Genomic DNA, 18,938 nt, shown 5'->3' with positions numbered 1-18,938 from the left:
ATTATTTAAGGTCCTTCCTCATTAAATAGGAATTTTCCCAGAATATTTTGATACTAGAGACATTAAAACTTTGTCATTTTATGACTTAATCATCAGCTTCTCTAGAGGTCCCCAGAGATCAGTCCCATTACTCCTCTTTTTTTTCATTAACTTGCTGAAAAATTGGCTAAGTTACTTTATCTCTCCAACCATTATTATGCCAGTTTCTTCTTAACATTTTCTTGTTGATTACTCTAAAGAGGGCTATACCTCCATCAAATAAATGATCTAAATGTTCATTTCTCATGATATTTCAATATACGGAATTAGAAACATCCTTTGTGACTTCCTCCAAGAAAGCCTGAGAGAACAATTTGAAGACAAGATTCAATCAAGGATGTTAGTATTATTGTTGTTCGTATTTGAAGAGGATCATGACATCAGAGAGTTAAAGCTATAATGTGCAAGTGAACTGGACTGAAGTGAAGGAGGGCTGTGCAAGGTCACCTGTCTCCAGAACCATCTGGGTCCATTGACTAGATATAGATCAAGACAACTGGAGAGGGCCCTGGGTGCAGTAAGAGACCATGGCCTTTTTAAACTAAAGTCTTTAATAGGTCTCAGTTTGACTGCAGCTGTACCCATTCAGTAATTAAAGTTAAGTAGCAACTGAACCAAGACTGGCCTTTTTCACCTAGTCAAAAAAAAAAATGATAAAGAAATATCTCTAGGAGGGGAATATACTCCAGATATCTAGCCAAAATAGAAATAATTGCTATTTACATTCATTCTGAGTCAATCATGACCCAAACAATGAATGACCAACTAGGGCTTGGTCTGGAACCTATTGTTGGTCATTCAATAAGAGACAGAGTGATTTGGATTTAAGATGTGGTCTTTAAGAAAGAAATTTAGCTTGCAGTATATAAAATAAACTCACATAAATCATTATATCTATGTGTTACCAACAAAGCCCAGCAGAAAGAGATAGAGAAATTTCAATTAAAATAACTGTAGACAAAATATTTGGGTGTCTACTTGCCCAGACTAACCCAAGAACCATATGGACACAATTACAAAATGCTTTTCATACAAATAAAGTTAGATCTAAACATTTGGAAAAATATTAGCTGCTCATGGGTAGGTCAAGCTACTATAATAAAGATGACAATTCTATCTAGAAAAAAAGAGAAAAAGAGATGAGAGAAGGAAGGAAGGGAGTGAGGGAGAGAGAGAAGAAGAAAGATGAAGGGAGGAAGGGAAGGAAAGAAGGAAGGAAGAGGTGGAGGGAGGAAAGAAGGGAGAGAGGGAAGGAGAGAAGGAAGGGGAGAGGAAAGGAAAGAAGAAAGGAAGAAGAGTCAAGGATGGACCAGATACGGAATAGTCAAAACAAATATTCAAGTAATTCAAAATCATTGTTCAGTGGGGTTTATCAGAGATAATAATTGTTTTAAACTGTTACTAAACTGTATATTCTATGATATCAAGGATTGCATTTCTCCAAGTAAAAAGAAGGTTCTTGAACAAGAGGATGAACTATATGAAAGTGATATTTTAAGAAGATTAAATAGGCAATGCTGTGAAGGGTGAATTGGAAAAAAGACCAATTAAAGGCTTTGAGATGACTTAAGCATGAAGTTAGGGATAGTGATGACTAGGAATGGAAAAGAAAGAATAGCTCTAAAAGACATTAAAATAAAGAATCTCTAAGACTTCCATTCAAAAAAAAAAATCTATTAAACATCAACTATGTGTAAAGCATGAGCAACTATTCTTGCTTCTACAAAGCTTATAACTAGTAGGGAGATATAACACATACTCAAATAACTATAATACAAAATAATTTGTGATGGAAAAGCGAAGTCTTGGGTGGTGTTCTGGCAGGGAAATATCACTAAAGAATTCAGGAAGATTTAAATTGGTCTTTAATGAATGGAGATAGAAATCAACAGGAGGTTAGTTTGGAAAGGAAGAGCACTCCTGATATATGGAACAGCATCAGCAATGGAAAAATGTTGGGATGTACAAAAGATGGCAAATAATCCAATTTGACTGGAAGGTAGGTTATGTGAAGGAAAATAGTATGACATAGGCTTTATGTTTAAAGGCAACCTGCTATGAGAGGTCCTTGAATGCCAAGCTACAGAATCTTTATTGGAAATCTTTACATGGTTTTGAGTACCAGTGACTATGCATATGAAAGATTACTATAGTATCAGTGTAGATGGTTTAGAAGTTTGAGAGAGTGGAGGTTGGACAACTAGACAGGAGGCTATTCCAGGAATTCATCCATGTAGTAATGTGAGGCTGAACTGGCATAACAGGCAGAAGAAATAAGGAAGAAAAAGTAGATATGATATATGATGTAGTGGTAAAGTCATTCAACTAGATTTATTAACTGATTGGGTGTTAAAAGGAGACAGAGGAAGATCATTTCAAACATGGGGGACTGGATGTCTGCTGGTGCTACTAATAGAAATATGAATTCAAAAGGAAGAACTGTCTCAAAACCAATGAGTGGCAGTGATAGAACTCAGATATTCAAATCCCAAATCCAGTGTTCTTTCCTCTATATTAATAATAGAGTCATGGCAAGTCAGATTATAGGGAATTGAGGAAAGAGGGAATGATGAAGAGATGGAGGCACTGGGTATTATTTATTTGGATGTTTGGCTGTAAAAAGAAAGAGATAATAAGGTTTAAAAAAAAAATGTTACACCGCTTCAGAAAGCATATTGTACAGGTATTTACATTGAAAGCTAGAGTTAAAAAAAAGTAAAAACAAAACAAAAACAAAAAATAGTAAGTCATTTGTCTCTTTTCTTTCAGGTGAAATGTAGGGATCAAGATTTTCATTCAGGAACTTTTGGGGGCATCCTCAATGAGCCAATGGCTGATTTGGTTTCCCTTCTTGGTAACACTTTATTTCATTTTATTTTTCAATCATCATTTGGGCATAAATAAATCCCCTAAAGTTAAATATGATTTTAATCTCTGAGTACTGAATGACCCCACAACCCACACAGTTTTGAAGAAAGGCAGAACAAGAGAGACAAGGGAAAGCATTGACCTTAATCCTCTTACGTATGGTCTCAGGCTAAATATTCACAATTATTTCACTCAGAATTTAGTCAAATTTATCTTCCTTTTTTCCTTCTTCTGTTACCTTTGTATTTTTTTTCTTAAGGGAGAATTCAAAATATATAACAACAAATTACCAGGTCAAGAAAGTATATATACATATATATATATATATATATATATATATATATATATATATTAGTAGAAGAAATTATATTCATGAATCTCCATCATTATTCTTTTGTTCTCTGCTGTGCACTTTTTTTACTTTATTCTTTTTACCCTTTCATCTCCCCACTACCCCCAAGCAAGCCATGTGTGTGTGTGTGTGTGTATATATATATATATATATATATATATATATATATATATATATATATATATATATATATATATATACATATATACATACATACGCACATACATATACAGACACACATGGCCCTCTCCCCTCCACCCCAACATAGACACACATTTTTCCTATCCCTCCTGACTCTTTGTTTTAATTCTGTTCCTTAATTTGCCTTATATTAATTAACCTCCTCCCACACATGGATCCCTCCCTTGTCTTCTTCCCTCACTCTTTGCTTCCCATCTTCCCATTCCTTAGTTCTTTATAGATTTTGGAGGATGCTATATCCTTCATTAACCATGTATTTTTTAAAAGAAATTGGGAAAGCACAGGTTAGATTTGGATGACAATAGAATGGATATTAGAAGATCCAAAAGACCAAAAGAATCATTGATTTATAATAAAGGATTTTAAATTTAATCTATTTGCAACCCATCATTTCACAAGAAATTAAGATAAAGGTTAAATGATTTGCTTAAGGATTTACAGATTATACAGGTACCGAACATTGAAGAGTGAAATTTCCTGATTTTCAAAAAAAAAAAAATAGTCTGAAAACTATAAATCATCTCAATTCCTTGAAAAATTCTAGAACATATTATTTAAAACATGGTTAAAGAACATTTAGAAAGGCAGGCGAAGCGTCATCAAGAATAGATGATGATAAAATTACTTTATTTCCTTTATTTGACAGGTGTACTAAGCTGGTACATCAGAATACTCCAGAGCTTGCCTAGGTTTTTGGTTTTTTTAGCACAGCATTTGATAAAAGTATCTCATGCTACTGTTATAGAGAAGATGGAAAGGTACCAGCTAGATTGTCATCATTTAGTTTGAAGGATTAAGAACTGGTTGAATGCCTGGACTCGAGTTATTTTTGGTGATCCAAAGTCAAATTGGCAAAGGGTTTCCAGTAGAATGCCTCTGTGCACCTAAGCTTGGTCCTGGGCTATTAACATTGATTTGGAAAAAAGGTACAAATAGCATTCTCATCAAATTTGCAGGTGACATAAAACTTGAAGGGATAGCTAATAATCAGGATCTAAAAGTATCTTGCCAGTTCAGCATTGGCCTGAAACTAAGATGATGACATTTAATAAAGATAGGGTCATACACTTGTATGTGTAAGTGCCTTACACTTGTGTTCAAACATTCAGTTTCATAAATAGAGAATGAGGGAGGTATGTATGGTTAAACAGCTGGTCTGAAAAAGATATGGAGGTCAATGGACTGCAAAATCAATATGAGTTAGCAACGTGATATGGCAACCAAAAAGTCTGGGCTACATTCAGAAAAACATAGCTTCTAGGAATAAGGAGGTGATAGTCATTCTGTACTCTGACCTACTCAGACCACCTCTGGCATATTATATTCAATTCTGGGCATCATAGTATATGGCACAGTGGAGAGAGTACTGGGCTTTTTAAGTCAGAAAGACTTCATTTGACATTTAAACCTTGTATAGCCTTATAATCTTGAGTAAGTCCTTTAATCTTAACTACCACAGATCCTCATCTGTAAAATGAACTGGAGAAGGAAATGGCAAACCACTCCAGAATCCTTGCCAAGAGAGCCCTAAATGGGGTCATGGAAGAGTCAAACATCATTGAAATGACTGAACAACAACACTGTAGTTTAGGAAGCATAATCATCAGCTGAAAAGCATAGAAGAAGGCAACAGAGGTGGTTAAAAACTTGAATCCGTAAGGAATGGATAAAAAAAAAACAAAAAACAAAAAACTGGGGATATTCAATTTAGAGAAAAGAAGACTAAGGGAAGAACAGAAGATGGGATAGGTATTTTTAAGTAATTCAAAGGTCATCATATGGAATGTGGAGAAGGGATTAGCCTTGTTATTTGGTTCCAAAGGGCAGAACCAAGATTCATGAGTAGAAAAGGAAAGTGGAAATCTTAAGTTTAATGTCAGGAAAAAAATCCTAAAATTCAAAGCTCTCCAACAATGGAAGAGGGTGTCTCATGAGATGAGGGCTTCTACACAGACTGGATGACTACTAGTCAGATATATTACAATGAGAGGCCACCGGGTATTGGTTGAAGTAGGGGACTACCGAGGTCCCTTCCAACTCTCAGATTTTATAATCTTTGAAGGAGAAAAATTAGGACTTAAATCCAGGTGCCCTGACTTCAATTCTTGCATTCTTTCCACTATAACATGTAGTTGCCTACTGTTAACTCCTCAGAATAAGCATTCCCAAGCTATTTGAACAATTTTGCCATTATAGTGATTCCAGAGACATAGAAAGTAGGATTTTCTAAGATTCTAGTCCCTGTTTCTGCATCTAGACCAAAACCATGCTACCTAGAAAGCAGAAGCTATCACTACTATTGATCATCATGACTTCACAAAGACAGCTTTCTGTGAAAGGTTCTGCAATGGTGGTATGAAGGACAGTTTTCAGGTTGGTTTTAGATAGCACAAATTTCACAGAGATTTTAATGAGTTCCTTGTAATTCCCTATTCCAAGTAGAGTATTAATGTGTTTTTAGGAGCCTGATATCAATAATTCTTTATAGCCTCCTGGATGATTCACAAATTAATCTTTAGTTGTGGTGCATCCTCATATCCCAAATCCCACATGAAGAGAAGTTAATGTCATTTGAGATACTAAAATATGAAGGTTGCAGAAAGGATACAAAGGAAAAAGCATGACAAAACTGCTCTTTGTTACACAGACAATCAATGAAAGAGCATCCCATATAAATCCCATATCCTTTTCTAGCTGCATCCAATTATAAAAGGTCATATTGGGTCAAAAGACCTGAGTTCTAGGACTGGTTGCAGTACTTAATAGTTGTGTGATCCTGAGCAAGTCACTTCCAGTCAATGTTCTCATCTATAAAATATATATATGTATATGCATATATTATATCTGTGTATCTATATGCTATCAAATGATGTACAAATATAAGCCATTATTATTTTATAGCAGCCCTTTAATTTTTCTGAAATTTGACAAAATATCCTGTACTTCTGTATTTCACAGAAAAATATCATGAGTGATTTTCTTCCCAAGTATTTAGTTTTCAGCCAAATTCAGAAAATATGGAGTTCAACATTTAAAAAAAGGGGGGGGGGTTCATTTTCTGCTTTATCTGAACCAATTTTCCCTTCTCTAAGAACACTGTATCATCAAATCATTAGTAGTACATTTTCAATTTTTCCCTCAAGCATGATTGCAGCACATGATTTCTTTTTTGGAATGTGTGGCTTAAATCAAGCATAGAATTTCATTTAGTCCAACAAATGCATAGTGCATTACTAAAGAATGCCAGTTTGAGGTTCATGAATAGAATATAAAAAGCACATTGTTTTACTTTCTTTAATTTTCAGAACAAATCAAGTGAGAAATTCATAACAAATTGAATGATTTCTGAATGTTGTTGTTGGTAAAATTTGTGTATGCTTTGTACATATAGTCACATATATGTGGTTACAACATTCTGAAATAAGGTATTAAGTCACAATCATAACTCTTTTTGCCCTGTGGGCAAGAGTGGGATGTTGGGGAAGGACCACTCACTACTGATTTAGGATTTACAGCTTGATGGCCAGTTATGCTTATTTCAAAATATGACCAAAAGGTCAACAGAAAGGAAAGCCAAGTAACATCAGGCTCTCTGCTTCCACTATGCTTTCTCCATTATCAGTCTGAGAGAAGCAAAGAGATGTAACTAGCAACTTTTTGTGGGAGTAGGAGAAGGAGAGAAGAGGTACAATATATGCCAGTTGCTGGTAGGAGTGAAGAAGGCCCTAGACTTTGAGAGATCTCATCTGAGGTCTAACAATTGCTGGGAGGAATCATTAACCATCTGGTAGTTTCTTATCCAATATTTATTGTTAACTAGGTATTAAGTCCATTTATATCTCAGTTGCTAAAAAAAATCCTGCAGATATATGTCAGTGCCCTCTCAAATTTAGCACCTTAGGACAAAGCACCAATTTGCCCAACTTTAGATATGATTGGGGCTATTTCTGCCATTTAATTTCTATGCCTCAATTGCTGCATCTGCAAAAATGAAAGGACCAGATATGCTAAGGTGACCTCTTTCAACTTTCTAACTATGATGCTTCCCTTTTTATAGAGATATTCTATGCTATGCACAGTCCTCCTGGGGCAATGTAGCAGAAGGGAGAATTGAGCAAGGATATTTTTATAAGTATCAAATATTGGACATTATTTAAGCTGTTAAAATTCCAAAGAAGAATATTAAGGATTAAGAATTACATTTATTATATGCAATTTGAAAAGGCAGTACTATCAACCTACTATTCATTTCCTAAGGTTATGATCCTCTTGGATGTAATGGTTGCCGTAGAAATTATATCACGTACAGGGGATTATGTTTTCAAGTGGAAAATGAGCAGTGGGAGAAAATGAACTCTTAAGCATCCTGTTTTCATGCAAATTCACTCAATACTAAAGAACTAGGGCAGAGAACTACTGAAAATAGGATATGTAAAACAGAATGATTTTTGAATAGAATATATATCAATGTTTTCCCATTACCCATCCTTAGTGATGGTCTTTCAGTTAAAGCAGAATTTACTGAGAAATACTCAATAGCTCTTTCTAATCAAATTTCTCTCTGAGTTAATTAAAAGGAAAAGGAAAATGAGCGAATAATATTTCTCTTCTGTCAGGGTGTATTCAATGGCTCTAGTCCTGAGCTTGCAGCTGGGAAGGTTTCTTTACACCCTGTGGGAACAGAATTAATGAGTGATTTTAAAATACAGTGTGAGGTCTGAGGCTGGAGCAATTTTGCTGGTGAAGTAGAGTGAGTGTATGAAGAGCCATTTCCTCTTACATCACATCCTAATTTGCTAAGGACAACTAAATTTATGTCCACCATTATAGCCATGTCTAACAATACCTGCTTAAGTCACAGGGAAAATATCCCAGCTCATTTCCATTTCATATACCCTTTACATCCTGCTGAGAGTACTTTTATTTTAGCTCCAGCTGTATTTTAATCTTCTGGTCATTCATTACTCCCAATCTCCTTTTTTTTTTTTAAGCCAAGTAAAGAGTATATAGTTTTCACCATCAAGGTATTGCCTACCAAGACCAATTTGAAAAAGAAATTTGGCAAATAATCTGGGATATATTATTGTTGTTATTTTAATTGATGACAGTCATTTTTTAATAATTCAGCCACAAAGATGGTTTTTCTCCCCTTTAACTTAAATTATATGAATAGACCTTTGTTATTAATCAAATCATGCATTTGTTAAATCTTTATGTTGGTCTGTTTAGATAGAGGCCAAGTACTAGTAATCTGTGGTTTTGATGATTGCTTTTCTGCATAAAAACTATTATAGACCAGGCCACATATATGCCTGTTTGTGACTCCTTAGCTTGCTTAAGCAGTGGTTTCAAAGCCACAAATAAATTTATTCACTCTATTCATGTAGCCTGGTCAGTTGTTGAGTGGAAATGGTTTGAATCTATGATACTAGTTCATGGGATCATAAAGTCACAACAGGAAGGGACCTTTGAGATAAATCTGCCCCAATCTCACACCACTTACTCATTTTATAAATGAGAGAACTGAGACCAAGAGAGAATAAATGATTTGTCCAAGGTCACTTGACATCATGTTATAGTCATAATTTCTTCTGAAATTAGATAAGATAATCTCTAAGGTATCTTCCATCTCCAAGTTTTTAGGATCTAATTTCCTACTTCATAGTTATTAAAAGTCTAAAGCATAGGGGTATTTTTCCTTCCTCTAATATTTATTTAAATTTTTTAATATTATGTTTTCAATTACAAAAGATCTTGACTTTATGAATATTCCATTAGCTGACTAAACACAAATGAAAGTAAGTCTGAATTTCCCAAATGAATTGATTAGAAAACTTTTTCTCATCATTTCCCTCTAAATTTACTATCTGGTGATATCATTTTTGGACACTTTACATTTTTATCGACATTTTATATATTATTTTGTTTGTATTTCTGTTCCTTCCTTACCCAGCAAGCCATCTTCTATAAAATAAATTTAAAATAAGAGAAAAAAAATAGTTCAGTAAAATCAACCAATATACCTATCATTTCTGGCAGTATTTGTGATATTCCCCATTCCTAGTTCTCCATTTCTGAAAAGAAGGTAGGGAGATTGAAAACATATTTGCCAAGTCTATACTGAAGTGAGTAAAAAGCTAAACTCTAAAAAGATAAATAGCAAATTGTTTTTGTGTGTCTATCAATCAGATTCATTTTTCCATCTCTATTAATTATATAAAATTTGAAATAAGATTAAAGACCTGATTATGTTTATCTTCTGTGGATAAATACTTCACTAATTATCATTATCCTACTGCATCAGATTTCTAAAATGTAATTTAATTTGAATGATTCTTGATCAAAGAACTAATACTTGAAAAAAAAATGATAGCTGCTAAGTGATATTTATAAGTTTGTACGATGTAGTTTGTGATAATGTATCATGTTTGCATGTTTGTGTTTTATCAGTAAACTTGATAATATGATAATTTCAATTAAAAGGAATATGACTTAGATTGAGTCCATATAATAATTGGCCTATACAAGAGTTAATTTTCTTGGTTTTGACCAAATACACAGTACACACATATATGCATGCATGTATATATATACATATGCACACACACACATAGATATATAGATATAATGCTTTCCATGATTAAGCATGTATAACCTATAACAAATTGCTTATTGTTTCAAGGAGGGTAGAGGTGAGGGAAGGAGAAAGAAAATTTGGAACTCAAAATTTCTCAAATATGAATGTTAAAAATTGTCTTTACACATAACTGAGAGCAAAAATTTAATTTTTAAAATGTATATACTCATAATGCATATATATATGTGTATGTGTGTATATGTCTGTCTATTCATCTATCTGTGTATCTATCCATCTATCTTGCTGTATGATAGATTTAGCTATAATGAATAATAACCATTACAATATCCCGGAATCATAGCTTTCTTCAAGGTTTAGCTCAAGTTTTACCTCTATAGGAGCCCTTTCCTAATCTTCCAATGGTTAATGTCCATCTTCCTCCAATTACTTCTATATGGCTATTAATTATCACTGCACATGCTGTTTTGCCCAGTAGCATGTGAATTCCTTGAAGGTGGAGAACCTTTATTTTTATTTTTGTTCCCCTAGTGTCCAGAATATTAGCTTATATGTGTCGTTGTTCAGTTGTATTTGTTCTTATTGACCTCCATGGCCATAGCACACCAATACCGTCCATAAGATTTTCTTCACAAAGATAATGGAGTGGTTTTGCCATTTCCTTCTCCAGTGGATCAAGGCAAAAAGAGATTAAGTGACATAGCTAATGAGTGTCTGAGGCTAAGTTTTTCATTGCCCTAGTACTCTAAATCATCTAGCACATCTACCACCTCTTACATATGGCAGGCACTTAATTTATGTTTGTTGAACTGAATTGAATTAAATTGATTTTCTTCTTGATACATTATTTTGTAGGAAGCCTGGTAGATTCTTCAGGTCATATTCTGATCCCTGGAATCTATGATAATGTGGCTCCCCTTTCAGAAGAGGAAAAGAAGATGTATGAAACTATTGACTTGAATCTAGAAGAATATCAAAATAGTAGCCAAGTGGAAAAATTCCTATTTGACACTAAGGTACAACCACAACTTGATTGATGGTCTGAAAAAGAGTTATGAAAAAGATGAATTCAATTCTTCCAGTGCCCAGTTTAGTCCCAGAGTTCAAATCTTTGCACCTTTGAAAGTTGAGCAATTAGTAAAGTTTTCATGCCATGAGGGACTATTTTGTAATTCCTGCTTCCTGTAATGAAGACATTGATTTCTTGGGAGCCTGTTAAAGTTGTAAGAGTGCTTAAGCAAGAGTAGTGTCAGCACTAGGAAAAGTTAGATTCTTCCTTTTGAAATGTTCCATTTATAAGGTAAGGTGTTTGGGAGTTATGGCTTTTTTCTCTAGATGCTGGAACAGATGAGGAGGAGTTCCAAACAGTATCTCTTCTCTCTGATCAGCTTTAGAGGACTTAGGGCAAGAAGACAATTATTCCAAAGTTAAAAAGAATTTTTTGAAGGCTTCTCAACAAATTTTGCTCCATTTCAGCAAACATCTCTTAAATACTTGTACTAAGTGCAGAACTCTAGAAATTTTTTATTTTACTTTTAAAAGGGGAGGCACCAAAATGTGGTAGAAAGAGGACTAAATTTGGGGGTCACAGGATGTGTATCCATTTACATCCTGGCTCTCTTCTTATTATTTGGGTGATGTTGGGCAAGTCATTTAACCTCTCTATGATTTTTTTCTCATCTGTAAAGAGATTGAACTAGATGAATTATAAAGCTCTTCCAGTTCTAGAGTTATGATCTTATTATATTGTGTTGTATATCTAGACATGGATTTTATCTTATCTAAGCTTTATATTTGTTCCATTGCTTAACAGTGGTATTTAATATTTGTTGAATGAATTCCTAATTATTGGTGATATAAATTTAAATCTAGAACTTCCACATCTCCAAATAAAAACTTCAGAATTTTATGTGTAAAATATCCAGTTCTCTAACAGAGAAAATAACCTCTGTAATAAGGGTCTATTTAAATCTGTTTTAGATATTTTCTGATACATTCTGCCTGATGATGTCACTTACTAGGATTCAACATTAAGGAACCTTCATTCAGTCACTAAAAATTCTTTGTATCACATTGTTTCCATTTAGGAGGAAATCCTCATGCACCTCTGGCGCTACCCATCTCTTTCTATCCATGGGATTGAAGGAGCGTTTGATGAACCAGGAGCTAAAACAGTCATACCTGCCCAAGTAACAGGAAAATTTTCAATCCGTTTAGTGCCTTATATGAATATTTCTGTTGTGGAGACACAGGTAACAAAGGATGACTTAGCTTACTGCTATTTTTATTAATGGAAGTGTAATGGGGATGGTGGGGGTGGTGAGAGAGACAGAGACTTACTATAATGTGACCTCAGCAAATCATTTGACTATTTTCAGTTTCCTCATCTATAAAATTAGGGATATAGGCTAAAATAACTTTTAAAGTCTTTTCTAGTTCAAAATCTGTGTAATCTACAAGACCCTGTGTGATCCTGTAAATTCGTCACTTTTTATTAAAGGGTAATATTAGAACTTCTGTAATTTATATCAGTATCCCTTATCAGACAGCAAACTCTTAGACTTTAGAATTGCATTTCATTTGTGAGAATATCATGTTGTGAGCTGTCAATTGTAAAATCAGTCATTGCTAGAAAGCTGGGAAAAACTTTTCATAAAGAGGATTTTTAATTAGGCAAACCTGGCCCTATGCTTAGGCTTACTAGATGGTTTTGAAATAACATCTTGCCATCTCACTGGTATGTGAAATTCCATTATTGAAAGCAGTAGTTAGAAGGTAAATGTTATCTGGGAGAAGTTACAGCATTATTTTCTCATTCTAAATAAATTTATCTGTTTAAGAGAAGGGCCTGAGGGAATAGGTCAAATTTTGATAGGGGAAAGAAAAGGGATGCATCAAAGATATAGAATGATAAGGCAGAGGGTATAATATTTTGCCTAGTACTTGGACCTTTGTTTAGACTATTTCCCATCACAAAATATGTAGCAGGGTAATGCCTTGTAGGCATCAAAAAAGGTTCTTTTGCAAATTTTTATGTTTTGGGGGTCAAGGATTTTGAACTCTTATAATTAAATAAAGCTCAGTGATTTTGGCTAAAGAGGTCAAAGCTACTTATGGACAAGTGTGTTCCCTAACTACATACTTGCAAAATGCTATATTCTGATATAATATTTACTATAATTTCAATTCTCTCAATACTGAAATAAAATCAAAACCTCTTTGACATGTCACAAAGGAATTTTACCATCATTTTACAGATGAGGAAAGTAAGAAAGAGGGAACCTAAATAGGATGACCAAAATGAGGGACAAAATGGAAAATTTTTTGAATTTCTGATTGGAGATGTTGTCTTTCAGGTGAAAAAGCACCTTGAGGATATATTCTCTCAGCGCAATAGTTCCAACAAATTGAAAGTCACTATGATACTGGGAGTCCATCCATGGATTGCTAATATTAATGATCTTCAATATGTGGCTGCAAGAAGAGCAATTAAAACAGGTGGAACCTTTAGGAACATGGAACATGGCAAAGGAGTTGTACTCAGCAATAAAAGAGACTTGTTTTTAAGTTGAGAAAGACATTTAAAAATATATATATTGATATAAGCCACTGGAGTCAAACTCAGATAAAATAATGGGATTGAAAACTGTACATAAAGATTCCTGCAGATCATATTTGAGAATATTGCAGGGAGTGTGTTTGAAGTCTTTGACAAAAGTTGTTTTCTGAGTATGAGGAAAATAGAATATTATTTTGAATAACTATGATGTTCTCCCAAGTTAAGGGAGATGGTTAGGTTGCTTGCAGTGTTAGTGATTCAGTAATAATTATCCAAGGATAATGGAGAATTGGAATTTTACAATAAGTGGATAAATCTCCCTGATTTTCAAAAGAAAGAGAATTGTACCTGCAAACTATAAGACCAATGCCACTGACTCCTATTCCTGCCAAAATTATGGAAGGTACTACCAAAGGATTAATTAGTCAACACCTAGATTCGGAAGTGCTGATCACTAAGAACCAGGATGGCTTCATCAAAAATAAGTCTTGCCAGATTCATGCCATTAACTTTTTGACAGATTTATTACATTGGTAGACCAGACCACAATTGTGCTGCAGAAATAACTTACCTAGTTTTTAACAGAATTTCAGCCAAGTCTTTCGTGTCGATCTTGTGAATATAGAGACATGTAGCAACAAAATATTTGGTATATTTGGAACTGGTTTATTGGGGAAAAGTAATCCTTAATAATTCTAAGGATTGAAGGTCTAATGGGCTTGGAATGCTAGAGAGGCTGGAGGATCATTAGAGAGCTGATGAATAGTATCCTACCCAAATACAGCCTTTGATGAGGGAGCCTTGCAGGGACTGGTTTTCAGCATCATATGCCCAGAAGTAAGAAGGTTAAATACTTCAGAAGAATTGAATTGAGGAATGGAGATAGCTTCTTGGCCGTAGAGGGCTAAGGCCTTTCAGGGGACAACTCTGCTGTCCCAGGACTATCTCCTTTCCTTGATATTTTACTCTTCCTGGCTTCTCAACTTTTCCTTCAGAGGGAATCCTAGGGGGTGGATCCTAGGTTTAAGTGAAGAGATCCCTTTGTATAGAGTAAGGGTACTTCAGAGGATAGGCTTCAACAGGAAAGGAGAAATGCCACTCAGAGCCTCAGCTTTAATCTACCCACTGAGGGAGGTGGGTAAGGGAAGGAACTAGTAATAAGTGTTTGAAGTAAGATTTGAATTTTGGATTTCTGGACTCCAAAAGTCTAGCACTATGCCAATAATCAAGAATAATTCATTAAAATAGGAAGCTACTAGGTATCCTGCTGTTAGAAGAGGGGGCAGGCTCCCTATCTTTGCTATTATGGTACCCCTAGGTCTCTATCTTCTCCCACAGGGTATAGTTTTCTGCCCTAAGTTTCTCCCCCCCCACCACCACGGTTTCTTGTCACTTGCATAACTTAAGGTATTTGCTTCAACTGCAAGGATTCTGACTTAAAGGTTGGTCACTAGATTAGTTGTTTCTCAGTTCTCAGGGCAGACAGCAAGTTACCAAATCCTTTTTCTTTTGAACATTGAACATGTTATCTGCAGCTAGTTCCTTGCTTTGAGCACTGTTAGTATAATGGATACCATTATGAGAAAAAATACTTCTTCTTTCCATTTAATCAAGAAGCAGTAATGTAATTTAGGTAAATGTGTATGAATTGATTACCAAAGGATTTCTCTTATCTCTGAAATGCCAAACCACTAAATGATAATGCAAAGTGTCTTAGAAGATTGTTGATGTAAATGGTCTGCATGTCTATGTATGTAGAAATGGGGAGGGAAAAAGAGAAAGGAGTCTAAAGTGCAGGGAATGCTCTTGTATGTGTTTTCTCATTTCTAGAACATGAATTTTATTTGAAGCACTTTTTCTTTTTCTGTGTTTCAGTGTTTGGAGTAGATCCTGATATGATACGAGATGGATCAACTATTCCAATTGCTAAAACATTCCAGGATATTATCCAAAAGAGTGTGATGATGCTACCACTGGGTTCAGTTGATGATGGAGAACATTCTCAGAATGAGAAAATAAACAGGTTAATGGAAATATTTGGTGGGGTGAACCACTTCATTGCCTGATCTTTGGGGATCTTTTCAGAGATTATCCTTATTCAACAGTCAAACATTTAAAAAAAAGTTTTTTAAAGTTGATATCTTGTTTTCATGTCACCATTTTTAAATATCCCTTTCTGTTCTACTACCCAGTGAGCCATCACTTATAAGGATAAAAGCATCTCAGCAAAAATAACCAACACACAGGCCATATGTGATACTGTATACATGCTTATTCAAAGAAGGGAGGTACATTTTTTAACCTCTTCTCCATTGCCAAAACTGATCAGTATAATTAGTGTTTAGTTTCATTCATTCTTCTTTATTCACATTGTTAGTAGTCATACAGCATTATTCTCCTGGCCCTTCTTTACTTTATTCTACTTCAGTTCTTTTAAGTCTTTCTCTGTTTTCTGAAACTTTCATTCATTGTTTCTTAAAGGTTCCATTACATTCATATCCCACAATTTGTCCAGCCCACTATCTTCAGTTCTTTTCTACCATAAAAGAGTTGTGATAAATATTTTCACATATATACTTTTTTTCTGTCCTTAATTTCCTTGCAGTATATGCCTTAGTATTGGGATCTCTGAGACAACATATGGATATTTTAATCACTTAAAAAAATTATAATTCCAAGTTGCTTTCTAGTTCACTGTTCCAATACTGTGTCTTGTTGTTGCACAGTGGATAGAATGCCAGGCCTGGAACAAGGAACTCAAGTTCAAAATTGATCTTAGACATCTATTAGCTGTGTGATCCTCACTAACCTGTGTTTGTCTGTTTCCTCATCTGTAAAAGGTGGAAAAGGAAATTGCAAACACACTGTATATTGGTGTGCTTTATTGGCTATTTTAGGGGGCAGCTAGGTGGCACAATGGTTAGGGTACCAGCCCTGTAGTCAGGAAGACCTGTGTTCAAATCTGACCTCAGACACTTAACACTTCCTAGCTGTGTGACCCTGGCCAAGTCACAATCCCAATTGTCTCGCAAAATAACAAACAAATAAAAACAGGATTGGTTATTTCCATCTTTTATCATCTCTGCCCTTAAAATGAGAGTTCCTCGAGGCCAAGAGCTAAGTTATTGCCTTTCTTTTTATCCCCACTGCTTGGTATAAGGGAAGGAGCTTAATAAATTATATTAATAAGTTCTTGTTGACTGCCTGAAACAAAAGTTGTTTTAACAGTTGGTATTAGTGATTTAGAACAATCTTGTACATGTTTATTAATAGTCTACAATTCTTTTGGGAAATGTTTGTTTATATCTTTTGGTCACTTATCCTTTGCGAAATGTCTCTTGCTCTCATAAAGGTTAAACATACTTTTAAAAGGACTCCTCATACTTCAAGGTTTGTTGTCAGATAATGTAACTATCCTAAGCTTATACTTACACAGTGGAGTGGATAAAGGAAATACTAAAATTTAGAAGCCTTGACATGTCAGTGGTTAGGCACTAAAAGAGACCATTTCTTTCAGCAAGACCCATAACCTCCTTGGTCATGTGACAAGATAGGGCACATAGTTACTAATTTGTTGATCCTGTTCTCTTCATAATAATACTATTGACACAATACAAAATACAAAAAGTGACTTTCCTCTTAAGATCTCAGAACACTAAAATATAGCCATCAGCTTTATTTTAAAACCATAATCTTCCTTTACAAATACTGAATGTTTTTTATTTTAATATGAGCCAAAATGAATTTTTCTTCATTTTTTTCTTGCATTAGGTACAACTACATAGAAGGATCCAAATTGTTTGCAGCATTTTTCCTGGAGATTGCTAAAATGCACTCATAACTTACTCAAGCTTCCAACCCCAAGACTACTAAACTGCCAGACCCTACTGGACAAGGATATCATCCAAATAAAGGAAAAATTTCTTCTCCAGCCAAGAGATTGTTTAAATTGCTTCATTTTAAAATATCTTGGGAAATTTGGACAAATAATAAAACATTATGAAAGCAAAGATGTTGCAAATGTTTGATGATACTTGTCGTGTGGTCCTAAAGTCAAACCACCTTCAGCGATCTAATTCTTATCTCTATCTTGCTGTTACAAGAAAGATGCCAGTTAGGTCCATTTTAACCTTTTGAATAGGTTAAGAACAAGATAATTACTTTAATTAGATTCTCAGCTTGCAATCTGATCAGTACAAAATTAGCCTGGCCTTCTTCACCCTGAACCACTCATGATGCCTAACAATTCTATCCCTCTGCAGTCAATCATTACATAGCACTTACTATCACCAAGATTTCTTTTTATATTATTAATAAAAATGCTGGTCTCCACCACTGACTACACTGATTTCCCTATGGATTCATTTTCAGAAAAGTTACTATAGCATGGCAGTGTATTAACCTCTTACCTCTATTTCATTTATTTCTGTTGTATTAAAAAGTTCTGAATTGAAATGATCAATATTAATACCCCAACCACTTGAGAATTCCTACTGCAGTCTGAGTTTCTAGTTGAATGCTTTTCTCCACCCTCACCCTTCCATACTGCTATATTAACTTCAAGCTTCAGCTTCTTCCATTGAGTCTATCTACAAGACACTGAGCATTTGTGAAAGTTGTATTCCTGATGTTATGCCTAAGCTGTAGGTTAGTTTACTAGGAAGCAGCAGAGACCCTATGGAAACCTTTTTTATCCCATTGGAAATTTTTCTTTACTACCCACATCTAAATTGCTAAAGGCTTTCAGCGGCATCAGTTTTAGATTGAGAACTAATCAATCCTGACAATAGTAACATGCTTTGAAATTAGACCTTTCAGCTAGCCCTGCATTCATTAATCATTCTGGCTAACCATCTAGTTTGGCTTGATTGGATTTGATGGTGTAAACAGAAAAAAATGCAATTATTTTCACAGTTGACTTTATGTAAACAGAAATCAATTCAAACTTTAAAGTTGAAATGAAATCATGCTAATAGAGAAGAATTTAGATTTGTCCCCTCAAAATGCCTTTCTCAAGATTTTGTTTCTGTAATGGTGACTTGCACATATATCTGTGTGTGTGTGTATATATATATGTTATGCTTGAACTAGAGGTTTACTCTCTCTTTTTTTTTTTTTTTGACATTGTTACAATGACTTTTATTTTTTTTTTTTTTATAATATCCCTTGTATTCATTTTTCCAAATTATCCCCCCCCTTCCCTCTACTCCCTCCCCCCATGACAAGCAATCCCATACATTTTACTTGTGTTACAATATAACCTAGATACAATACATGTGTGTAAATACCATTTTCTTGTTGCACAATAAGCATTAGATTCCGAA

The 18,938-nt window shown here is 34.5% G+C and overlaps 1 protein-coding gene across 2 annotated transcripts in view; it reads left to right on the top strand.

Moving 5' to 3' along the window:
* Window positions 1–17,624, top strand: part of CNDP1 (carnosine dipeptidase 1) — a 68,273-nt gene extending 50,649 nt beyond the window's left edge. For both annotated transcript variants that reach the window (XM_074273857.1, XM_074273868.1), the window contains exons 7-12: window positions 2,809–2,893; window positions 10,911–11,071; window positions 12,143–12,307; window positions 13,412–13,553; window positions 15,490–15,637; window positions 17,386–17,624. In XM_074273857.1, coding sequence (XP_074129958.1) covers window positions 2,809–2,893; window positions 10,911–11,071; window positions 12,143–12,307; window positions 13,412–13,553; window positions 15,490–15,637; window positions 17,386–17,455 — 771 coding nt within the window. In that variant the 3' untranslated portion in view covers window positions 17,456–17,624. The remainder of the gene's footprint in view (window positions 1–2,808; window positions 2,894–10,910; window positions 11,072–12,142; window positions 12,308–13,411; window positions 13,554–15,489; window positions 15,638–17,385) is intronic.
* Window positions 17,625–18,938: the final 1,314 nt, after the last annotated feature.

This window comes from Sminthopsis crassicaudata, chromosome 1, assembly GCF_048593235.1.
Source record: "Sminthopsis crassicaudata isolate SCR6 chromosome 1, ASM4859323v1, whole genome shotgun sequence".
NCBI classification, from domain to species: Eukaryota; Metazoa; Chordata; class Mammalia; order Dasyuromorphia; family Dasyuridae; genus Sminthopsis; species Sminthopsis crassicaudata.
This window is presented reverse-complemented; position numbering and strand designations above follow the sequence as displayed.